Source organism: Gekko japonicus, unplaced genomic scaffold (genome assembly GCF_001447785.1).
Source record: "Gekko japonicus isolate JY-2015 unplaced genomic scaffold, Gekko_japonicus_V1.1 scaffold1782, whole genome shotgun sequence".
NCBI lineage: Eukaryota > Metazoa > Chordata > Lepidosauria > Squamata > Gekkonidae > Gekko > Gekko japonicus.
The window spans coordinates 349660-375701 of NW_015173189.1; the positions used below are offsets into that span (position 1 = coordinate 349660).

The 26042-nt window shown below is 40.9% G+C and overlaps 1 protein-coding gene across 2 annotated transcripts in view; it reads left to right on the top strand.

The window, feature by feature from the left end:
* ELL2 (elongation factor, RNA polymerase II, 2) overlaps positions 1-26042 on the top strand; it is a 45510-nt gene that overhangs the window by 6870 nt on the left and 12598 nt on the right. For both annotated transcript variants that reach the window (XM_015422609.1, XM_015422610.1), the window contains exons 2-8: positions 877-924; positions 10389-10510; positions 12263-12426; positions 13968-14227; positions 18132-18256; positions 18385-18475; positions 20177-20753. In XM_015422609.1, the coding sequence (XP_015278095.1) occupies positions 877-924; positions 10389-10510; positions 12263-12426; positions 13968-14227; positions 18132-18256; positions 18385-18475; positions 20177-20753 (1387 nt within the window). The remainder of the gene's footprint in view (positions 1-876; positions 925-10388; positions 10511-12262; positions 12427-13967; positions 14228-18131; positions 18257-18384; positions 18476-20176; positions 20754-26042) is intronic.

Sequence of the window (26042 nt, forward strand, 5' to 3'; positions counted from 1 at the left end):
AAGAGATTGAGATTTGGATATGTACATACCGCTTATATATTAAGTTACTGTATGGCTGACTTTTGCTGCAGAGTAAATCATAAATGAGATATGTATTCATTTCTACAGCTTAAACTCATTTGTAGACCATTTAGTATTAATTGGTGTGCTTTCGATGAAGTCCTGTAGAGGACTTCATCAAAATGAAAGATCAGACCTGATAAATTAACTTTAGGTGCCCTTACTAAAATCAAGTAGGTTATACTGGGAGGAAATTAATTACATATGAAACATTTGATAGTGTGTCAGCCATAGACTATATTCTTTGATTAGATGCATTCTGTGGTGTGAAACTATAATTTTGCTATGGAAAAAACTGAATTTATCTTGTATGAGGCACCAAATAAGATTTTTAACAATGAATTGAGTATCACTCTTTTGTCACTTTCTTTGTTTAGTGTAAAGCGTAGATCACTTACAATAAAGCTATTCACTCAATTTTATTGTATTTGGGTCATTTCCAAGAGTTCCATTCACATTTATAAGTTTTGCTTGTACCAAAACAAATTTAGCTAGCAGGCTTCTTTTTGTATTTGTGCATATTAAATCAGCCCGTTAAAAGGTAACCATTTAATGTAAAATATTTTAAATGTTGCTTACAGTTTAGATTTTCTAAACTTTGTGTCCAATAACTACTCCAGGAGGGGCTATGACAGATAAATTGGGCACTTTCTTGTGGAAGCGAATTCTTTCTCCTATAGTCTAACTAAATCAAATTACATTTATTCTACTTAGGTTTAGTGAAAGATAACTTTATTTCAGAGCTCAGGTTCAATACATATTTATCTGGATCCTGAATGCCATTCTAATGAGAGGTCACCTCTTCTTTTCCTTTAGAATCTGATTCCTTCTCGACCTTCCATTCAATTTCAAGGACTCCAAGGGGTGAGTACTTATCTTTAAAATATATTGTTATATAGGTGTGGATAAAAAAATATGAGATGGTTATAACTGCTTCCTACTGCTTACTGCTAGATAGGAAGCTTTTACTGAGTGAACAGCCATGTGTACTAGAATCCCTTTTTCCTACTCACCCTCACTTGAGATCAGTAGATAAGACTTTCTAGCCTGGCACTTTGTTCAGGAGGGTGCCCCTCCGTAGTATGCTTTTAGGATGCACAGGGGTCTGCTGGAGGAAGAAAAGGCCTGGATTAACTTACTGCAAGAGTTTTTTCACTTGTGCAAGTTTGGACCCAACTCTGTATGTGTAGAGTATAGTAGATGGTTACCCAGGTGCCTGTTTGACTTGGGCCAAAGCAATACTGTGATGGGCACTAGATTAGGTGGACAAAAGTAAATAGAACATGAAGACCAGGGAAATTCAGAAGACTCCAGGAAAAGTTTTAGTTCTTTCTTCATCACACATCTTTCTTAACTTTCATGACTCCAAATACATAATATGCTTAGGAATTAATATGTTGTTGTTGTTAGCCATTCAGTCGTGTCTGACTCTTGGCAATTCTATGGGCCAGCTCTCTCCACGTTTCCCTATCTTGTACTGTTTCTTTGAGTTGTTCCATGCTCAGGCTGATGTCGACTTTTATGGTGTCTAGATACCGTGTTCTTTGGCAGCCCAGTTTCCTTTTGCTGCTAACCAATCCAAGCATAATTGCTTTTTCTAGTGTATTTCTCCTCGTGACATGTCCAAAATAAGTCGGTCGCAATTTTATGATTTTTCCTTCCGATGACATGTTTAGTTTTATGTGCTCCAGTACTTGTTTGTTTGTCACCTTTGCTGTCCAAGTAATGCGCAGGAGCCTTGTTAAGTGCATGGACTCTAATCTGGGAGAACCGGGTATGATTCCCCACTTACACCTGGCTGGATGACCTTGGGCAAGCCGTAGCTCTGATAAGAGCTGTTCTTGAAAAAGAGCAGTTTCTGTCAAGAGCTCTCTCAGCCCCACCCACCTCACAGGGTGTCTGTTGCAGGGAGGGGAAGGGAAAGGAGTTTGTAAGCCGCTCTGAGACACCTTTGGGTAGTGAAGGGCAGGGTATAAATCCAATCTTCTCCTCCTCCTCCTCCTCCTCCAGCACCACAGCTCAAATGAGTCGATTTTCTTCCTGTCTGCTTCTTCATGGTTCAACTTTTGCAGCCATAGGTTGCTATGGGGAACACAATAGCACAGACAAATCTGCATTTGGTTGCTAAACCGATGTCCTTGCCAGTCCATATTCGATTCATGCTCATCATTGCTGTGCGACCCAGCGTGATTTGACGTTTTGTTTCTGGACTGCATTTGTCGTGGTTAATCTGTGATCCTAAGAAAGTGAATTCTTCCACACATTCGGTTTCTTCATTGTCAACTGTTATTTTGATGTTTCTCTTCTTCTCGGTGGTCATGAACTTGGTCTTTTTGCTGTTTAGGAAGAGGCCAAACTTCTCACTTTCCTCTTTGATTTTCTTGATTATGTATTCCAGGCCTTCTTTAGTTTCCGATAGGAGGGTTGTGTCATCAGCATATCAAAGATTGTTGATATTCCTTCCTCCGCTCTTTACCCCGATTTTTGACTCTTCCAGCTCTAACTTCCTCGTGATTGTTTCGGCATACGTGTTGAATAGGAAAGGTGAAAGAATGCAACCTTGTTGTATTCCTTTCAGTATCTCCATAAGGTGTTTGCACAGTGGCTTCCTGGTTTGTGTACAATGATTGAATCAACATGATCATATGTGCTGGCACCCCCAAGTCTTGTAGGGCTCTCCATAGTTTGTCATGATCGACACAGTCAAAGGCTTCCTTGTAATCAGTGAAACATAAGTAGATAATCTTTTGATACTCATGAGATTTCTCCATGATCCAATGCAGATTTGCTATATGGTCACAAGTGCCATACCCTCTTCGGAAGCCAGCTTGGACATCTGATAATTCCTGATGCCAGTGGTGTTGTATAATGTGAGGGATCAGAGTGATTGTGCGATAACTGGAGCAGTCTTTGGAGTCTCCTTTTTTTGATAGTGGAATGAACACTGAGCGTTTCCAGTGTTGGTTTCTCAAATCTTCTGACACAGGGCTCTGATGATTGCAGGTGGTACAGGCCTCAGCAATTCTGCCGAGATGATGTCAACACCTGAAACGTTGTTGTTTGGTAGCTGGCTCATTACCCACATGATCTCTTCCTCAAGGATGGCTGGTTCTTTCTCAACTTCCCTTTCCTTGGTATCCTGAGGTTGGGCTTCTTTGCTACTAGTGTACAGGTCTTCTGTGTATTCTGTGTATTTTTGTTGTTGTTCAGTCGCACAGTCGAGTCCGAGTCTTCGCGACCCCATGGACAAGATAAATGATGGTGTTAGAGATCTAGGGTTTTTTCGTATTTACTTTACTTCATTTATACACCACCTTTCTCCACAATGGGTACCTGAAGCAGCTTGCATCATTTTCCTTTCCTCCAGTTTATCCCCACACCAGCCCTATGAGGTAGGTTAGGCTGAATGTATTTAACTGGCCCAAGGCCACTCAACAAGCTTCCTTGGTAGAGTGGGGATTCGAACCTGGTTCTCTCAGATCCTAATCCAACATTCTAATCACTGTACCACACTGACTCTGATTTATGAAAAGAAAAGAGTCTACGAAATGACTTTTTCTACATTCTATATTACATAGCTTTGGAACTTTGGGAGGATAGGAAGACAGCCTTGGGGAGCAAGAATAGACAGTTTCATTTGGTAGAATGGAGAGGTGGGTAAAACTGAGCCTTGTGGATATGGTCTGCACTAAAAATGGAAGCCTAAGGCAGGAAGGATAGAGCAAAAAAAGTTTTTAAAAAATGAGCTTTTCTGTAAGGTTGCTAACTTTAGAATTCAAATAAAATGGGATTTTTTAAAGTACAGTTCCCAAAGCCCGTATAGGTTTGATTATTTTCTGGATGGGGTTTCCACCTTGGAACCCAGCGTATACATTTTGGGCTCCATGGAGGACAGGCAGTATATAAGAGCAATAAATGTTTATCCTAAATTTTGTATATACCTGATGGTCTTAAGGTTCTAAACCACCACTGTTACTCCAGATGTCAGTTTGCCCTGGACTAGGAGATGCTAGCCAAGTGATATAAGAGAGCAGTTTGTAAATCAGATAAAAAGATAGAGTTGGGGGAGATTTAATTTGAATAAGTATCAAAGTTCCAGATGTAATAGTTTAATGTAGGTTCTGAGCTGAGTTGTCCTGTCTCAGTTTGTGGATATCCAGTGCTCCCTCTAAGCTGTGGAGTCTTGTGAGCAAAAATTCTACTTTGTGAGCTACTGGCATTAAAGTTGAGAGCAAGTGATTTGGCTATTGCATAAATTAGTTTGCTCTGGAGCCATCCTTCCTGAGCTAAGACAAAAATGTGTGAGCCGGAGACTAAAAAACTGAGCTAGCTCACACTAACTTAGCTTAGAAGGAACATTGGTTATATCTCTTCTTGTTGACCGAGTGTTAGCTTTTAGAGTAATATAGATAATAATTTAAGGCCCTGTTATGGAGCATTAAGATGTTATGGCAACAGCTGCTTCATATGGTTACTTTTTATTATGGAAATAAGTTAATGTATGATCTCATATTGTTGGTTTCTAGAAATTCTGCATAAAAGGCTGTGAGATATGTGATCACACATCTCTAATTGTAACAGGTGAAGTAGACACCAGCTTGTACTGTAGTTAACATCTACTACATCACTGTTGAGAGAGTGAGACAGTAGAATGGTTAGGACTAGGAAACTATTTAATTTTCTTTGGCATACCTTATCCCCATCCAACCAGTTTAGTAGAAGCATCAGGGGTGATGCATTTTGAATGCTTGAATGCTTCCTAACAATTTCTTGCTGTACCTGCATGGGGCCGTAGCCAGGAATTTTTGCGGGAGGGGGCTCCAGGACATGAGGTGCTAATTAAATTAACGAGGAGAGTAGCTCCTTACCCAGGTTTCCTTCCCATAGTATTTTCACCACGGGAAGTGGGGCTGTTTGCCCTTTCCTGTGGCACCACGTGTCCATCTCAGGGCACTTGAAGTCAGAGTATGGGGTAAACACCCCATCCCACCCCGGTACCATTTCTGGTGATGAAAATACTGCAAGAGGGAAGCCCAAAGCCCTCCTTCCCCCCATGCTCCAGTTTTTTAAAGGCGAGTCCCTGCTAGAATCTATAAGATTTGCAAAGAGAAACACACACCTCTTCCCTGGAAAGAAGCCCAAGCAGGGGAATCCCTTCTCCAAGACAGCCTGTCGAAAACCAAAAGGTCCCTTTTCTCCAGATTATGTTTTTTGAAAGGGCAATCTTCCCTCTTCCATGCTGCCTTGCTCAACACGATGCCTGCTGTTGTTGTCAGTGTGGCCAGGCAGGCACTGCTCCCCCCCTTCTCACCATGGTTGCAGAAGGTGCCATGAGGTCTCGACCCGCCCCTCTCCTCGCCAAGACCCAGTAGCTGTGGCAACTTTGGTGCCAGGGCTCTCAGAGAGCCAATTCACTGGCTGGCACAGATGCAGTGAGGTGCCAGGCGGCCAGCCTGCTGGTCAACTCTCTGAGATAAGCCACCTGAAATAAGCCACCTGCAATAATTTCTGACATTTGGTAATGACTGAGACTTTTTAAATCTGACTGTTCTGGTACCTTGCCATCAGCTTTCAGTTCCCTGTGCAGTGAGTGAGGAGAGAGTAATTCAACAAATAACTTGTCTGACAGAGATAACACCCAACCTTAGGAGTTTGCTGATGATCCTTCAAAACAGGGTTGCCCCCCATTGACATTTTTGTATAAAGCATTGACATTTTCTACTGATTTTTTCAGTGGCTTTAAGAAGACTGTCTTCTGTATAAGTATTGATCCTGTTTATTATCTAGGCTACTAGGTAGGGCAGAGCTTTGTACCCACTGGCAAGCTCATGGGCAAGGAGAAATAGAGGCAGAACCATAGGTGACATTCACCCTGCTGCACCTAACAGAGGAGAGAGAGGTAAATACTTGTACTAGCAAGAAAGGTTGTGCAGACTTGGGAACAGAGTAGAGGCTCAGGCTTCACCCCCTCCCCTAAAGTAAACATATGTGTTGGACAATCAGTATGCCCCAAACCAGACAAGACATAAGAGATTAGAAAGTATTGGGTCTTAATAAGAGAGAACTGTTGATTCAGGAAAACAGACAAGGCAGCCTCTTAAGTTCAGAGTCAAATAGGGCAGCCATTGTATATTTATGCACAAGCCTGCCTGTCAGCATGTAAAGTGGGAAGGATGGTACGAATCAGGGCTGACCCTGCTTAGCTTCCAAGATCTGATGAGATGGTCATCCGGATCTATTCAGTACCCCCTATATTTATTGTTTAGTTAGATAATTTATATGACTTTCTTACAACCTACTCAAGTTAGTTCACAAGTTAAAAACAATATAATAAAAACATGAATATTAAAAACAAAGCCAGAGGTATAAAAACAGCATAGCACAATTAAATAGTTTAAAATATCTATAAGACAGTTTTCAGGCTAGAAACAGACCATAGAACAGTTTAAACTCCTTAGTTAAAAGTCTGGTAAAAAGAAATGTGTTGGCCTTGTACCTCAGAGTCAGTGAAGTAGGTTACTAGGTGAGGCTCAGCAGGGAGAACATTCCAAAGGCATGTTCCTACCACTGAAAAAGCCTTGTCTCTAGTAGTCACCTGCCTCACCTCTGAATGTGAAGCACAGAGAGCAGAGTTTGGGAAACAGATTTTAACTGACTGGCTGGACAGTACAGGAGGAAGTGTTCTTCAAGAACACCCGAGCTATTTATGATGTTAATGCACTTTGAATTGTGCCCAGACCAGACAGGCAGCCATTGCAGCTCTTTCAATACAGAGGTGATAATGATCCATCTAACCATTCCATTATAATAAACTAGTTACTGCATTTTCGACCAGGTGTAATTTCCAGAAAGTTTTTGAAAGGCATCCCCACTAGAGTGCATTACAGTAATCTTGTTTAGTATCGGAGCATGGATCACTCTGAAGGTGATAAAAGGCACTTAATAGCACAGAGGATACCTACATTTTCATCTGTAGGCTAGGATTCAGCAGCACCTTACACACCTGCTCCTTCATGGGAAGAGTACCCCCCAGGCTAGGTTGAGTTCTTAAGCAGCTTTTCTTATTGACCAAAAACACCCCAATCTTCTGTGGACTTGAGGTTTCAGTTGGCCCTCATCCATCCCATTACCTTTTCCAGGGACCTGCTCAGGATTTACAGACCCACCTGGCTCAGTTGTTAAGGAGAAATAGTACTGGATATAATGATATTTGTGATACTTTACTCCAAAGACCCAGGCAATGTGTCTCAACAGTTCCATGTAGATGTCAAACAGCATAGGAAACTAAGAATGATGCTTGCAGGACCCCTTAACATAAATGCTATGGGGCCATGAGCAGTCCCCTAGCACTGTCTTCTGGAATTGGTCAATTTAGGTATGGTGCCCCCTGCTGCCAGTCCAGCCAGCATGTCCATGATTAATGGTACCAAGAGGTCCAGGAGAGTCAACAGGTGCACTCCCTCTGTCACTATTCTGTAAAGATCATCTGTTAAAGTGAGTGATCTTGTCCCAAACCCAAGCCTGAATCTGGATTGGAATGGGTGTAGATAATCCACCTTCTCCAAGACTGCCTGGAGCTGCATCACCACCACCTGCTCAAGCATATAACACAGCATAAAGAATAGCAACATCATTTTTAGTTCTTCTTTAATAAAAACAGGATTAAATTTGGGGGGGGAAGTACCTTTGCAATATGAGCTACCATGTAAAGACCTCGAAGCAGTGAGACCAAAACACTGCAGAAGGCAGCCCATACTACTGTGCTTGATTTGTTACTGAAGCTGGAGTATCAAAGTCTCTCAAGCTCTGTTCAGCCTATTCCAAAACAGTAGCTCTTCACTATATAGGTATTTCTGAGGGAAGCCTTTCACAGCACTAACTGCTGGTGAAACAAAATCTGGGAAGCACCTAGATTCAATCCAGAGATCCTTGCTTACAAATTCTGCCTTGCTTGACAGCTGGGCTTGAGGACACACAACTGGCTGGTAGGTATGGGTTTTTCCTAGCCTAGGAACCTGTTGGTACCTACATGCTGAATCTGGTTTCCATGTATAGCTCACTTTGTTGAACAAGATAAATTTAATAATGTTGCCAAAGGGGAACAATATAATAAATATAGGACATTATATTCATCTAATGTTATTTACTTTGTCTCAAATGTTTTTTCACATTATATATTTTATACAATAAATCATGTGACAGAGCTTGTTTTCCTCTCCTGTATACATTCATCTGTGTTTTTGCACAGTAGAGAATTTACTGTGCTCTAGCAGAGGTTATAAAGTGCTAATTGCCTGCACAGGAACAGCATAGCTGCATTATGCTGGTGCCTTTATGCATTTGCACAAAAGCTATTCATAGAAGCTGCTGAGTTTTAAGTATGATATTTTGCAGCTCACTTTAGCAGTAAAATTAAGTTTTATCTACTTACAAAATAGTTAAAATAGTCTGAGATTTTTGCACATCTTGAAGAGTATAGAGTTGTATACAGCAGTAGTGGGAAATTATAGCTAAAACTTCGGTTCACTTCTTCCTTTGGAAACACACTGCTACTTGAAGTAGTAGAGAAAAATTTAAATGAAGTAATTTACTAAGTTACACCAGTCAGGATTTGTATCTTAGACTGCTTCCATACGGTGCTAAATCTCCATATAGCTCTCATTCATTCTCTGAAATGAAAAGGGGTAGGTGCTTTTATTTCCTAATGAAAGCTGAAATTCAGAGAACCTGTTTATTTTATGCTGCCTCTACTGGGGAGCCTCCTTGAGGCAGCTTACAAAATAACATAATAAAACATAATCATTTATAAATCCAATATTAAAACCTTCAGCCAGAGAATTTTTAAAAAGTAGCAGATTGTTGCAACAGATAATTAACACAACAGTCTCACAATTGCTAGTTTAAAAAGCCAGAAAATGGTGGCTGCGATGCACTAAGGGAAGGAAAATGGGGCTGATATGGGCAGGCCCTTGAATAACGCACACCTTCCCTTCCAGACTACCTAATAACACTCTTGGACTGTCCTCTTTAAAAAAAAAATCAGAGCAACACAGTTTTGAGAAAACGTATTGACGATGGAGAAAGAACAACTGGAGCACAGTTAGACCACAGTGTCATGTGGACGCTCCAAAAGTACTGGGGTGTGGTAGTGGAAGCAGTGGAAAAACCTCTGTGAGGAAGTGGCCTTAGTCACCTGTAATTTAGCCTATAGTTTAGTAATTAACAGTGCAATGCTATGCAGAGGTACTTCAGTCTAAGCCTATGGGACTGTACTGTAAATTGCCTAATTATATTTTCAGGCTTTATAAACAAGAGGCTATAGCTTCAGAACACAAATACATTTATGTTCACCGTTTTATTTTGAGGCTTGAAAGGATGTGCAATATATCATTCTGACAGAGTTCCTGAGCATAAATGAAGGAGTCAGGGCTTATAGGTATGTTGTGTGTCCAACTGCCTAGTACCAGTGCCACTAGTATTCTCCACCCCTCAGTAATGGATTGCTAGCTGTTTTCCTTTCTGAAACTAGTAGAGAGGAGGGAAAATGTTACGGATATGCATCATGAGGCTGGGCATTTGTGAGCATAAATAAAATAAAATAAAGTTATCAGTAGTGGATCTACTGAACCTTGCTTGTGCCTCCTGGGAGGGTACCAAAAGAAGGTCAAAATTCTGCTTTTGTTCCTTGTCCATCCTGGATTAATAAACTAGCTAAAGGTAGGCATTCAGATAATACTAGCAATGTCTCTAAATGCGAAAGCAGTTTAGCTAGTGCCATGATGTCCCAGTAAGGCAGTGTTTTGGATCTGAATGTGAAGAGCGGGGACTTCTTTGGACTGAGAGGGCCGTTCATCAGGACTTCCTCTCTGTCAGCTCTGCCACATACAATTAAGAGGCTACATTCAGAGGTAACAAAATCTGGTTTGTGGGAAGAAAGCAAATACTTTTGGGCGCACAGCTTTACCTCTTCCGAACAGCGTCTCTTTGAACGCTGTTGGGAAGAGGCGAGGGGGGGGGGTGCAGGCATGCACAGTTGCCCTACTTCCTCCCTCCTCAAGATTTAAAGGGCCAGCTGGAGGGCCCTTTAAATCTTGTAGAAGGGGGTTGCCGGTTGGTCATTCTTGGGGGCAGGGCTTCCCCCCACCAGCCAGTTGTCTGGGGGCGGGAAGGAGACACCCCCCCAAATCAGGAAACCCCTGTGAGACCGGGAGATCTGACAACCCTACTCAATGCAACCATAGTGTCCTCCACTGGAAAAGTTCCATTGTAGTTATTATGAACAATAGTAATATTGCATATAAACCGTTGTGCCTTATTCTGTTTTTCAGCTTGTTAAGATTCCTAAAACTCATCTCCCAAATGAAGTACATACCTTTAATTTCTATTTGTCAAATGTTGGTAAAGATAATCCTCAGGGAAGCTTTGACTGCGTCCAGCAAACTGTTTCAAGGTAAGCATTAATGAAGAATGATCTGGTGGATAACTCAAAATTATTGCAATAAGACAATAGTGCTGCTCAGACATCTTAAGCATTGCTTTAAGATATGCCATATCCTCTTGTAGAATAAAAGTATCTGTTTATGGAAATCATCTTGCTTAAGCTTCATTGTGGTAGTGTTACAGAATACTCCAGCTGTCCTACTCTTGCTGTCTGGTATGAGATTCCAGTCACTCCTGTACAGTGTACATATGCCAAATTATTCTTTCCTGTTAAATTACAAAATAGCACCTGTTTTTGTAGCAGGAGATCAAACATGGTTTTCAGAGTTATTCTACAAACATTACTCATTAATAAAAGAATAGGTAGGAGGAACTGTTTACCTTTATTAGTAAGTGTTTTTGAAAAGGGAGAATATTCCCAGGAAACCAGTTATGAATCATGTCTTTGCTACAGAATGTAATAAAAGGAATGTTAATGTGTATTCTTGGCAGAAGTACATTGAGGATATAGTAAAGAATGTATATGAATTATAAAAAGTTCTGTAACCTCTTGGAAATTAATGGGTTTATTGTAGCTTCAATTTGTAGTCATGAGGGTATTTCTGATACACAGAAGGGATTGAGAATGTGCATTCACTTGAGAGAAAAAGTTAAACAGAAAGGACTGAAATTTCTTTTTAGTTCTCTGTAACAGATATGGCTGTTCAGTCTCTTGAAGCACTGTAGATGTCCCTTCTGAACTTTTTACAGGAAACAGGCTGCACTGTAATTGGCAGGCTTTACTTATGAGCAAAAATGTTTAGGCTCTGGGTTGCAAATCTAAATGTCAAATCAAATTATTCGTTAATACAAAGAACAGTTCCAAAATCTTCCAGCATTTTTTTCTTTAAGAAACAAGATAGATGGTAGCAGGTAAATGTATGTTGAAAACTTTTTAGTTGCTGAATTTTAAATCTATTTCTTTTTTTCTTTTCTTTTTTTGTATTTTTGCATTTGTGTGTGTGTGCCCATGCCTGGAAATCATGGCAACTTCTGGCGACTGCTACTGGGGCATGGAAGACATTCAGAGAAGTGGCTTGATAGCCTGCCTCTGCCTCCCGGCCCTGGTATTCTTTGGAGGTCTCCCATCCAAACACTTGCCAGGGTCAGCCCTGCTTAGCTTCTGAGATTGGGCTTGCCTGGGCTATCCAGGTCAGGGCTGAATTTTAAATCTATTTCTAGGTTACATTAAGACGTCACAAACACAGGTTTGTTCACAGTGTGCACAAAGTTTGTAATTGCCAAGTTCACTCCTTTTCTTATTTCCTAATATGGAGCACAATTCAGGGCTTCCTGGTTTTGGAAGCATTAATCAAACCTCAGCTTGTCATGATATCCAAGTACAGGCACATAAGCACACTAGTCTTTGCTTCTTCCCTTCAAAATAGGATTAAACATCTCAAAATGTTGGAAGTCTTCACTTTGCGTATGTACATGCTGGAGTTTGATGGCTTCCTGCGGGTGTGGGGTGATAGAAGGAGTGCATGAACATGGCAACAAGCCACTTTCATGCCCACTGCAAAGGAAGCTTTGTTTGAAAGCAGTCCTATGCACTACTTTAAACAAGTGAATGGAATCTTTTAAATTCTTATAGTTCACAGTTTAGGTATAAATGGCCAGAAGTAAATGTAATTGTATCTCTTAAAATGAGTATTGGTTTTGCTATACAGTCCTGAGTCTGCTTTCAATAGATGTTTATATAGTTTTCCCCATTATTGTTTAGTACTGGATCCTCGCAGCTCAGTTGTCTGGGATTTATACAGGACAAAATTACAGTGTGTGCAACAAACGATTCTTATCAAATGACCAGAGAACGCATGACTCAGGCAGAAGAAGAGTCTCGCAATCGAAGTACAAAGGTCATAAAACCTGGTGGACCATATGTAGGTATGGTTGCATTTTTTCCCTTTCAGTAACAGTTGAAAGCCAACTGCTGTAACACTATAGTATAAAAATTAAATCTTCTGTTGATGCTACCTTACTTTAGATAGTTTTAATAGCACCTATTGTGTGGGGTCTGTTTAGGACCCATAGTTTGCCCATCCCATCTACATATCTGTGTTCTATGGTTGTTTACCACCACTTCATTTATGCTTTCAAACACATCATGTAAACATCCACTCAAATCTCAACATACAACACCCCTCCAGACTTTGTTGTTGTTGTTCAGTCGCACAGTCGAGTCCGACTCTTCGCAACCCCATGGATCATCTCCCGCCAGGCCCTCCTGTCTTCCGCCGTCCTCTGAAGTAGGCTCAATTTCATGTTTGTTGCATCGATGACACTGTCTAACCATCTCATCCTTTGCCGTCCCCGTCTTCTTTGACCTTCAATCTTTCCCTCCAGACTTACTTAGGGCCAGTTTTACGGCCATAGGGCTGGGGAGCAATCAGAGGGAAAGGATTTCCCTCTTGGCTCTTCAGTGTCTGCCTGGAGCTGTGGCAACAGACTTGGGGGGCATCATGCTATATCCAATTTTTGGGGAAGCTGAGCCTGCATGCATGCCTCCCTTGGTCTGGGAACACTCATAAGGGGTCTTGAGTGTAGGGTTGTTCCACTTTATGCCTAGTTTGTGGGCTGGCACCCAGCTCTAGCCCTCAGGTGGCAAGGGAACTATACAGTGGTGTATGCCCATGTGGGACCCCTGCACTTGCCATCCCACAGTTGCTCCCCAAGCAGGCATGCTGGGCAAAGAGCTGGTGTCATCAGTCACCCAAGTCTGGATCTGTGCTCTATGCTGTGTGGGTGCTTCTACGGTTGTACTCAATAAAACCTGTGGCTGTTTTTTCTCAGAGTTATCATGGTCTTTCTTTGACTTCGCTCCCTCCCTTCCCCCCTTGGCCTACAACTTGTTTTGGGTGATGGTGGGAGCCTTTATTATGGGCGTGCTTCTGTCTAAAACTCTGCCATCTCTTCTGCCAACATAATAATTGGCACAGACAGCTGTGTCCCTACACCAATGAGTGCAGAGATTGTACAAACCCATGTGTTATCCTCATTGATGTTAATTGCTCATTTAAGTTTGTGAGAGCAACATCCCATGATTTTAGAATTATGATTACTAATAGTTTGCATCCTGAGCATTGTGATCAAATGTCTAGATGTTCCATTGCATAAGGATCATAAATGCAAGTCATGTGATATGGCAGATGCTGCTGTTGTCCTTTTAGCAGGGAAGATTTAACTCTCAAGGTAGTGCTTTTGCTTATTTTGAAAGATTATTTCCAGTAAACTAGATTTGTGTAACCAAGTATATTAATATAAACATCTAAAATGGTAATGAATCTGTAGTGTGAATATTACATATATTTTTAAAACTCTGTAGTATGACATAAACTAGAGATTTTCCCTCTTGATGTTCTGTTTGGAAGAAACTGTTTTTTATCTGAGATGGGAATGGATTAAAATTCTCTTGTTTGTTATGGAAGGTAAACGTGTACAAATTCGGAAAGCACCACAAAGTATTCCAGATGCAGTGCCTGAAAGGAAAAGATCAACTCCCATCAATCCTGCAAGTACAATACGCAAGACCCATGTAAACAACAGTATTTCTCAACGGCCATATAGGGATAGAGTGATTCACTTTCTGGCACTGAAACCCTACAAGAAACCAGAGCTTCTTGCTCGGTTATTAAAAGATGGCGTTAGTCAGAAAGACAAGAATTCCCTTGCAGCTATCCTTCAGCAGGTGAGTACATCTGTTTTGTTCTTCTGTATCTTATCTTTTTGTTGTATGAAACAAGTTAGTTATTGCCATATTTAAATAGAAAGATGGTACTTGTTTTTTCCCCAGTGACTATTTTTGTTACTGTATCTCCAGTTTTGTAGACATATTTATCATTTGTTGCACATTTAGACCTAGATCTAAAGAATTATGCATCTAGATCCACAAAGCAGATTGTGATGTTGCTTTAGGGGGATTTGTAGTTCAAAGAAAAGGTTTTTTAAAAAAAACCTCACTAGATATTTGCAGCTGCAGTAGCCATCACCTTGAAGCCCAGCCATGGGTAGAGTCTTTAGTAGCCTTTCACGTAGAGGAGAGGGCACAAGTTCTAACCTGGATCACTAGAGTAGATGCTATCCAGAGGCAAAGTATGTGCACCTGGTAGTGAGTGGTCAGTGGCTGCACTGTTGCGTGAAGGGGCTTGTCTTCTAGTGTTGTCTTCCAGCCGGGCCAGATAAGGAGCTCAGCTGTTACAGAGTGTAAGAGCTGGTTGTTTGGCTGAACCATATCAACTGTGAAAGAAAAATGTGGGAAAATTCTGGGACCAGATATCTTAAAACACTGCCAAACAACAAATAATTAGCAGAACCATTAATGAGAACCATTACCACTATGTTAAAGAAGGCGGCGGCTCTAAAATTCCAGAGAGAAGCACAAATTATCCTTATAGCAAAACTGCAAAAAGTTCCTAGGTTTTTTTTGCCAACTCATATACTTCTCCCAACAGCAAATTTAGCAATAAATAGTAATTTGCCTCACTAATTGAAATGTTCCAGAACAAAAAAAAGCATGTCATCTTTTGTTCACTCTGAATCTGGAAATGTGCCTTTATGGTAAAAATGAAGAAATGATTGAAAGTGGCTAAGAAGGAACTGTATGGAGAAAGATACCATACTTAATAAAACCGTTTAAAGGAATTAACAGCTGTTGAAGAGTTTCAAGAAATATGTAGCTAGCAGCATTGTTTGTGGATCTGTTTTAAAACTCATTGTCTGTGTTTTAAAGCATTATCCTGACTGCAGGAAAACTAGCTAGCACTTAAGTTGGTAATTCAATTTTGTGCTTGATAAAGAGTCTTTCCTCAAAGAAATCAAATGCTGCAATTCTTCTACCTTTCTGAAATGGAGTATTCTTGCTGTGATAGTAATACGAAACCCCTCTTACGCTCTACTTTTTCCTTCTATTTTAACACATGACATAAAATCATAGGTCCAATAATTTAGTGAATTAGTACAACAAATTTAGAGTCCAGTGACACCTTTAAGACCAACAAAGGTATATTCAAGGTATGAGTTTTCGTGTGCACACACACTTTTTCAAATACATTTGAGTGGCAGTCAAGGTTCAAACGTATAGCCAGAGAATGAACAGCAAATTAACATGCAACATGATGATGATCAAGATATGCAAAGTGACACTAAATAACAATAAAAATCCTTTTTTAAGGCCTTTGTTGGTCTCAAAGGTGCCATTAGACTCTATACTTGTTGTACTGCTTCAGACCAACACAGCTGACCATCTGGCTCTATCTTAGTGAATTAGTGTTGCATAAAGTATGTCGTGCCACATAGTGTTAAAACATCCTGGGAAATCTTGTGTTGTGATCTCTAATTTTAGTGATTTCATTGAGAATAGTTAGAGTTGAGTCCAGTAGCGCCTTGGAGACCAACAAGAGTTTCAAACACAGTAGAACAGAAGTGCAGATCTGAGTCCTTTCATTGTTGTCAGAGGGAGGGAGGAGTGTTGTAAAGAATACTCCTAAAGGATGCAAGGTAACATGTATGTTGTAATCAGCTTGATTAGGCCAGAGGGGAAATGCTTGGGGGCAGAAAATTAGCATCTGTATCAGTAGGGCTCAGATCTCCACTTCTATTCTCCTGTGTCTGGCTAAGGGAACTCTGAATCTCGAAAGCTTACACCCTTGTTGTTCTCTAGGGTACTACTGGACTAAAATCTAACTGTTCTCCTGTAGACCAACATGTCTACCCTCTGAAATGATCTCCATTGAGGATGTGTTCTAAAAGCCGCTTGCCAGGTTAATTTAGTGCGGTTTCATTAAACTATACTTTAAAACTCTGAGTTGGATCAGAGGTATTCCCCCCCCCCCAGCTACTCCTGAAGGTCTGATCCATACCCATTGCTTAATATAAAGTTTGGTTTACAAATCACTTGATACGTAGCATAAATTGGTCAGTGTATTTTGAGAACAGAGTTAAGAGAACAACTAGAATAGCATGAGGAGAAGGCTTACTTATGATTATTTTTTTGCTGTTGGTTGTGTGAAGGAGAGGGATGAAGAACTGCTGTAGGTTTAACTACAAGTCTGTAAATTAGAATAATAACAAAGTTCTGCTTTTTTCAAAACCTAGGCGCCTTAGTTTTTTTACAGAGACTGTAGGATAACTGAGGACTATGTTTCAGAAAGCTTACGGTGGAACTTTTGAAGGAGTTTTCATCCCCCCCCCCCTTATTGCAGCAGCTCTTGCTGCCCAGATGCAAGCTTGCTTTTAAACTGAACGGCAGTTTGCTTCTTCAGTAACTGGTTTGCCAAGAACAGTAAGCAAATCTCTAGTTTCATGTGCAGCTCTCCCAAACATATGCAGATCTTTTCTCTGGATCCTGTCCATAGTTTGGGATAGAGAAATTTACCTCTATTTGGATGGTGTTGCTGATATTATTGAAAACTTTAAAGACACTTAGCTACCGTTTTGGCATGAGTAAGTAAAACGGCCCTGATCATGTAAATGTAAGTGTATGTGCCTACACATGTACAACTTAAACTATTTTTAGCATAATTTGCACATTCATTTTAAGAGTGGCTCATGAGAATAAACCTGTCTGTAATTTTTATGGTGTGTTTTTTTTACACATCGTGGGAAAGCTGACTCTATTTTTACTTAAATCCCCATAGTCCATTGATATGTATTACATTTGAAACACAAGAGTACATACTCAGGCTCTTTAACCATTAAGGCATAACTAATCTGCTTTAAGTGATCCTGAATGTGTGGTTTGCTTAAGAAGTTGCTTGGTGTGTCAAATCAAGGTCCATCTAGTCTTGCACTTCTTGCAAGAATTCCTTCTGTCCTACATATTCCAGCACTAAGACAGAAAATTGGTCTATATTTTTAAAAGCAACTTACTATCACTGCAGTTTTATTAATATTTTACCAGTTTTAGTTGATATGCAAATTATATTCACTCCTTGAGGATCATAAATTGGCAGATTCCATATATGCCTCAGTAACTTTTTGATGACTGTAATGCTCCATGTGGGATAGACCTTGGAAACAGCAACTAGTACAGCATGCAGCTTCCACCTTTAATGCAGGATAAATCATACCTGTGCTAAGACTATACTAATTGCCAGTTAGTTCCAAGTCCTAAATTGTCCAAATCTGGCATGTCTTAAAAGTATTATCTCCCATATCCCACACACACACACACAGACAGACACACACCTTGGACTTTTGTGAAGATTGTACTTTGGGCTCTTGTACCATTTGTGTGCTTCGGTCAGAAAGAGATTCTTTTCAGTGGTGGAGGCATCATAGTTGTGGAATCCTATTTTAGGCACTCAAAATTAAGTCCCTTACAGCTTGTAGGAGGACTTCAAACACTTTTGTTTCACCAGCCCTTTGGGTTTGATTGTCTTTTGTTCATGCTATGTATTAACTTTGTGGTATCATAAGCCACCCCAAGTGCCCTTGATGAGTAGAAAGGTGAAACATAAGTTTTAACAAGTGGCCTGTTACTTTTAATGGCTCAGCACTGAAGAAATACTAAATTAGATTTTAGATTTCTAAGTCTCTTCAGATTTGACTTCTGCATAGTTTTTAACATTTGTATTTTTAATTTTTATCTGTAGGTAGCCAATTTGAATCCAAAAGACAATTCTTATACATTGAAAGAATATGTTTATAAAGAAGTTCAGAAGGACTGGCCTGGATACAATGAGATAGACAAACAGTCACTGGAGTTGATACTTTCTAGGTAAGTTCAGTCCTTTTTATATAAAACAGGCTAGAAACAGTCCATTTATTTCTAAGAAATAAGATGTGCTACTGTGTCTTTAGTGTGACTTTCCTTGTAAACTGGAATGTATGTAATTTTTTAAACAGAAAGCTAAATTCATCTCAGAATGCCACCAGCAACAGTCACTTGGAATCTCCTTTGAGTACTATTAAAGATGGTGCATCTTCATCTCCTCAGGTATTTAATTTGTTGTGCTTCATGTTCGTTATGGTGCAGCAAGACAGCATGTGACTAATATGAGATAGGAATAGCATTCATGAATAGCAACACAACAGAGAGTTTATGGTAAAGCCTACTTTAGGGCAGGACTACCTCACTCTGGATTTGTAATGATTTTTTAGACCTCCTTCATAGTTCTAATTGTCAGATCTCAAAAGTCATTCATCACTGAATGCTCAAATGTAACTCAATGTTTGGAAATCAGGGAAGAGGTGGTATTAAACAAACAATATATTGCAGAGTTGTTCTGATTCCTACACTAAGATGTCTGAATCCTGGCCTGCTGAAAAGGATTGAGCTCATTATAAATAATATGCTTATCTGTAAATCAAAAATGGAACAACAAAATGGACACTTGAACTTGGAATTTCAGCTGAATTTGTCATTGGGCTTGCTGTTCCAAACATTAATACATTTTATGAAATATGTATTTAAGAATCATGTGATATGGTTTGATCTTGCTATTTCATTTAGCTCTTCATCACCATTGCTGCAAAGAACTGTTTTCCTCAAGAATTCTTTAATTTCAGTGTAGAAACAAAACAAAGCTCCTTCCTGGTCTGCACACAAAGCACCACCTTGTGTCCCATTCTCTTCAGGGGCAGTGTTTTGCATATTGTGATGTTGGACAAATTGACGCTGTAGAGAATTAGGCAGTTCTGTTCTCATGGTCACAGCCCATCTGACTACTTCGTGCAGCTGGCATTTGTTGTCTTTCCAGTTGGCAATGCCACGCCCCCAAACCATGCTTGAAACTCTGCAAGGTCAAAATATGGTTTTCGGGGAACTATTTATTCAGAAAAAAATAATATGCATCTTGGGTACATTAGCACATGCTGGGGCTTCAATTTCAAAAAGCCCACTATGCAGCAAAAATGACTTGATACCCAAAGCAGTATTGGAATCTTCCCCTCATCCCATTTGGACATGAGAAATTAGAACATGCTAAGGAGCAATGTAACACCAACAGTAGTATTGAAAGGACAATTTTCTTTCAAATAACTTATTTACTTCCTTTATATTCTGCCTTTCTCCCCAGTGGGGGAACGTAAAGCAACTTACCTCGTTCTCCTCTCCTCCGTTTTATCCTCACAACAACCCTGAGGAGCAGGTTAGGTTGAGAATATATGACCGGCCCGAGGGTATCCAGCAAGCTTCCACAGTAGAGTGGGGATTCAAACTTGCATCTCCCAGATCCTTGCCTGACACCTGTACTATAGTATATACACTGCATAGATGTGTAAATTCTCACTATATTATGAGCAAGGCTTGTTTTCTTAGGGAAGAGTTCATTGTCCAGAGAATTCTCATGGCTTTGTACATTTGAAATGCATTTTCCCCCAAGCTTGAAATAGATCATTTATGTTTAAGTGCAGTAAACATTTATCTTGTACATGGGTAGCGCATAACAACTACTACCAGTTGATAATAGGACTTCCCTGCATCATATTCCCACTGTAAACCAGTGAGCCCTCTGGAATTTTGTTCCTTGAAGTCAGAATTTTGTTCCTTGGAATACCATAATGGCAAAATGAAGATCTGCCTGGGGGGGGGGGGGGGATCAATAGTCAGCACTTCTCTCTTTTGAAGACTTGTGCCTTTAAGTCTTCAGAACTCCATGCTGATATGTGTTCAAAATATATCTCATTTTTATTGCAGAAACGGCTTTTAGATTCTGATTTTATCGATCCTTTAATGAATAAAAAGCCAAGGATATCTCATCTTACAAACAGAGTTCAACCAACATTAAATGATCACTTGACTAATTCTGGTGAAAAAAATGCTGAAGCTTTGCCACCAGCACCTCCTCCGCCACCTGCAGCTGCTGCAACACCAGCTGCTCTACCACTTCCTCCAACTTGCCTTTCTGTTTCAAATCCTCCTCAGACTCTAAATTCCAACTCCAATTCCCCTAGCACTCCTGAAGGACGGGGAACTCAAGACCTGCCTGTTGACACTTTGAGTCAGAATGGCAGCATTTATGAGGACCAGCATAAAAAATACACTACTAGGACTCCACTGGAAATCCCAGCACCCACTGAAGATCTGTCTGTGTGCCCAAAATCAACAGATGAAAAACGTTCAGTGTTGCACAAAAAATCCAAAAAGTCAAAGAAGCATAAAGAGAAGGACCAAATCAAAGAACATAACATTGAGAACGTTGCAGAGAAGGCAAAAGACTGTGAAAACAAAGAGATTGCCAAGTTGAAGAACTCCAGTCTGAATTTTAGTGAAGGTATTGCAATTTTTCCTGTGTTTGGTCAAAGCAACAAGGGTACATTCTTACCTTGCGAATGCAATGCGGAAACCATTTCCCCATGGTTGGGTCCCACACCTCGCCAGTAAAATAAGCATATTGGATCCATGTGGGACAGGCAGCTGGGGAAGTTACTTCTCATACCTATCTCACCTTCCTTTCCCACGTACCGTCTGTATTTCTGTTGAGGATGCATCAGATAAGAACATAAGAGAAGCCAATGTTGGATCAGGCCAATGGCCCATCCAGTCCAACACTCTGTCATACAGTGGCCAAAAATACCAGGTGCTATCAGGAGGTCCAGCAGTGGGGCCAGGACAGTAGAAGCCCTCCCACTGTAGGCCGCCCCCAAGCACCAAGAATACAGTGCATCACTTGCCCCAGCCTGAGAGTTCCTATGTATACCTTGTGGCTAATAGCCACTGATGGACCTCTGCTCCATATGTTTATCTAATCCCCTCTTGAAGCCGTCCATGCTTGTAGCCACCACCACCTGCTGTGGCGGTGAATTCCATGTGTTAATCTTTGTTAATCACATGAGATCAGAACATATGAACGTGATTTTCATGCTAAAGTGGTAATGTAACAGTCTGTCCTGGGTTCGTTCTTTCTGCCTGAGTTTAAGTGAATGCCAATTTAATGAATTTGTACAACGTTACATGAGCAAAAGGAATATAAGTAGTCTTGCATCTGATTAATTTCTGTGGTCCATTGTAATACTGTAAGGTGGTTCTTGTAAGACTAATTTTGTTTGAATTTCCATAAACAACTAATGGATGGGCTATGTGATGAAGCAACTATTGCAAAAATGATAATATGCTACAGTATCCATACTCTCTTATTCTAACATGCCACACCATTCAATATACATCCTGTGTGGGGGGGGGTGTGTGTGTGCATTCTACAGTAGTAGAAATGGAAAGTTTAGTAAGGTGTGCAGAAAGAGCTGAAGTACAGAAACAACTGAAATGCAGTATTAGTGCAGTTTTTTGCACACTGTGTCACTGCTACAGTGTTGAGATACATAAGTGGTGGGCATCGTACCCTCTGACTCATTTAATTCTATATCTAGCATGTTTCCAGACGAAACCTGCCTAGATACTCAGTCCCTTGTTCATAGTAAGGAACCAAACTTTAGTCTGTTATATGCTGTGCAATTAAAAACATACCTTAACTACTGAAAGGAGGTAAAGCTCGAGGCTGAAAAGGAAACAGCACCAATGTAAAGCCCAGTGGGGTAGGGGCTCTGACTCAGCAGTTGAGAATTTACTGTGCACACAGAAGGTCCCAGGTTCAATCTCCAGTCTCTTCAGTTTAAAAGGATCTGGTAGTAGGTGATGTGAAAAGTCTCTACCTAAGACTTTAGAGAGCTAGTGCCAGTCAGAGTAGACAATACTTAAAACTGAGTTAGACCATTGGTGTATTAAGGTAAGACAGTTTCATGTGTTCAGTGTATCAGGATGTAAACCTCAAAATACGCTGAACAAAGTAATTCTGGTTGGTGACGGAAGCATTTAGAAATATTATGCCTGGCTTGCATGTATTAAATATTCATCAGAAGTAAACTTTACAAAAAGTACAGGAAGGTAAATTGGAGAATCTAAGATGGATGGATGTATAAGCCCTGGTGTATTGGCACTCCCATTGGCTGTGCTGTGTGGTCCATCAGCCATTGACCCATCAACCACCACTCAAGAGTACTTGCATGCCATTGGCTGGGTGCTGGGTCTGCTCCTCTCTCCCACCCAGTGCCAGCCTGGACAATGTTCTTTGTCAGAATAAACTGTCAAAACGGCTGTCTCTCCTTACAAAGACGCTTCTCCTGCTTGGCTCCTCCGTGGCTGACTGGCTACTGAGGTGGGCCAACAGCTGTCAAACCATTCTCTTCTCACATGGGGCTAACTTTTCCCTCAGTTGCCATTGCTAGGCAACCATGCTTGGTTCTGTCAGTAAAAAGGCAAAGGCAGGAGGCCCTTTCCAGGGGAAGAGAGAGATCTTTTATCTGGAGTTCAGATGTGACACTAGGTGATACCACATCCAGTGTGGCATAGCAGTTAGCATTTCAGAGCAGGGTCTGCCAGACCCAGGTTCTTGCTGTGGAAGATTTTGGATCAGTCACAGACTTTCAGCCCAACCTCTCTCACCGGGTTGTTGTGCAGATCAAAAGGGGGAGAAGAGAATGATGTAAGCTGCTTTGGTCCCCACTGCGGAGAAAGACTGAACTTTTCCTCCTGGTGAACCGTTTTGCCAGTCTCCAGGTGAGGATTGGAGATCACTCAGAATTATAACTGCCGTTCAGATGGCAGAGATCAGGTCCCCTGGAGAAAACAATGGACTCTGTGTCATTATACCCTGCTGTGGTTGCCACAGCAAATTGACACTAAGTGCCTAAGGCCAGGGCACCTGCCCAGAGCCTCTTTCTAGAGCTCATATTTATTTCCATAGTGGACCTTATTCCTAGTATGTTTAAAATTTAAATCCTGAGATTATATGCAGCATCTGCGCCATCTAGGAGAGTACCTACAATGGGACTTAATATAAAGATACGAGGAAATCAACTTAAAAATTTTTTTGAACCCCTATTATTTATTTTTTATTTTATTTATTTTTTATATTTGTATCCCGCCCTCCCCAATGGGCTCAGGCCGGCTCACAAGGCAAGGTACATCCATGCCATGATTAAAACATATAATACATAGTAAAAACATCCAACATTATTAAAAACAACGGTGCTCAGTCAGTTATTAATATCGTAACTCCAAGATGGATCAACTCAGTTCCAAGTGTCCTACGATGTTATGCCCACATGGAGACGCCTTATCAGGTCTCCTATCCAATTCCAGGTTCTTCCTCAGGGCCTCGTCAGTGCATCCTTTAAGGTACCGTGACGGTGGTGGTATAGTGGGGCGGCGGCTCAAAGGCCTGGCGGAAGAGCTCCGTCTTACAGGCCCTGAGGAACTTTGTGTACCAGCACCCCAACATATTTAAATGTTGAATGGAAAATTGGCTGGAATGGTAAGGGGGATATGCTTGACCCTGTCCCAACTGCCTATTCTTCCTGCTCACAACTGCAGGCCCTCATCGACTTCTTCCTCTTCCAAGAGCAGTTACAGTCCCTGTATCTTTTCCCCACACGGCAAAAAATAAAAGCTGTGGGGGGAGGGGAGGTTGAGCCAAGTAAAGACACACACACACACCCCAGTCTCGCTCTCAGGAATGCAGCTTCTCAGCGATGTTTGTCATTAAACAAACAGCAACCCAAACAGTCAGAGAAAGAGGAACAAGAAACCTTACCAATACACTGCTGCTTACTACTAAGTTGCGGTTGAACTAGCAGAGGTGGTAAAATGTAGGAGTATTTTACCCCAAATATCACTTCTCAAAACTTCAGTATGGGAAAAGTATTTGGTTATGTAGCAGCATAAGGTTTTCATCAAAAACAGACTTTGAGCACTCTCCTGAATAAAACTCTTTTCTTCCCCATGCTAGACAGTGAGAAAATATGCAAATGAATCCCTGAACTCTTTCAAAATTTGATCTGCGACAGCACACAGGTGGTTGAGGACAGGGCTAATTTTCACTAAATTGGAGCTAGAATACAATGTTTATGGTATCTTAGCTAATCAGCAAGAGCTGAAGAGGGTTTGCATACTACCAGGAAATAGCCTGTGTTTTACTTTTGGTTTTTATGCACTTTCAAGAGCTTCTAATTTTTCTTTAGCCAATCTAATTGTTCCTGTTTTATTTTATAAATAACTAACCGAATTGCTTTTCCTCTTGATTTAGCCACCATGGCATTAGTTTGCTCAATTGATTTATCGGGGATATATCAGTGCTTTAGCTATGCCTCCAGCACAGTTTAGGAATACAGCTAAAATTGACTAGCAGTTGTGACTGGTGGAGAAGGATGGGTGCAAATCAGCTCATGAGCCAAAATTCAGCATGAACTTGGGCCAGTTCAGAGCTCAGGGACTGATGTTTGGTTACCCAGCTGTTGAATGGTTTGGTTTGACTGTTTGGGGCCAGCCATTTAAACCTAAAAGCGGAGCAGCACAGGGCCTGCCACTCCACTGTTAGGTTTAAATGGCCAGCTGGCAGCCATTTAACCCTTTTGGTTTTATTTTATTCTGTGTTTCATGCTGGTGTAATACTGTAATACATAACTTTGAACCCTTTGGTTTTGTCCCCCCTTTGAGAGGGGGAAGCAAAACCAAAGGATTAAATGGCTGCCAGCCATTTAACCCTTCCTGGCCCCACTGGTGGACCTCCTGATGGCACTGGTATTTCTGGCCACTGTGTGACACAGAGTGTTGGACTGGATGGGCCTTTGGCCTGATCCAACATTGGCGTCTCTTATGTTCTTATGAGCCCCACCCCCTTTCTCCCTGCTGCAGTGAGCTATGGCCAAAAGAAAGGGGGGAAGGAAGTCCTTTCCTGAGCTATCCCCCCTTTCTCCCGGCTCCTTCCAGGGCAGTCCCCACCTCCTTTCTCCCAGCCAGGACAAGGAGAAAGGGGGAAATGAACTTGCTAGACAAGGTCATTTTAGGCAGGGCCCATTTGGGTCCATTCAGTTTGGGGTTCAGTTCGTGTGTCACCCAAAACCAAACTGAACCACCCTTTTTATGTTTGTGCCAATCCCTACTGGTGAGGTGACAATAAAGCAGGTAACTAAGTGGCCAGAGTAAATTCATATTCTACAACTGGAAACAATTCTGCATATTTAGCTATTTGCTCAAATATTAAATCTGGCATTTAATGTTACATAAGTTTGTTTGTTTGCAGTCTGTTAAGGCATGCAGCTTGAATATGCAGTTCTGGGCTTTTGCCATCAGTTGTAATGACAGCTTCTGGGTAACCATGAAGTTGCAGGCTATGGTCTCTTCAGTTTTTGAAATGCTATAGAGACCATTACTGCATCTGGAAAAAAAACTCTTGACTCTAGAATTTATTAGCTATGTCTAAAGATAAACTGAAGTTACGGAATATTAACAAGAGTGTTTTAATGATTTATCACTTTAGTCTTTTTTAAAAAACAGCAAAATGCTTTCCAGAACCAGAATGAGTTGTGACCTATTTTAAAAGTTTTTGGAGTTAGTTGAAAAGTTGATTTACAACTTTGTAAACAAATCCATTCTTAAGTATACTGCTGTCTAGATACGATACTGTAGGTTTTCAGGGGCTCTGATATGGTTGTTCCAGTAGGAGCTTTGGACAGCTCGAATTTTCTTTTGTTTAGTAATACAGGGCAACTTTATGGATTTCTGATCT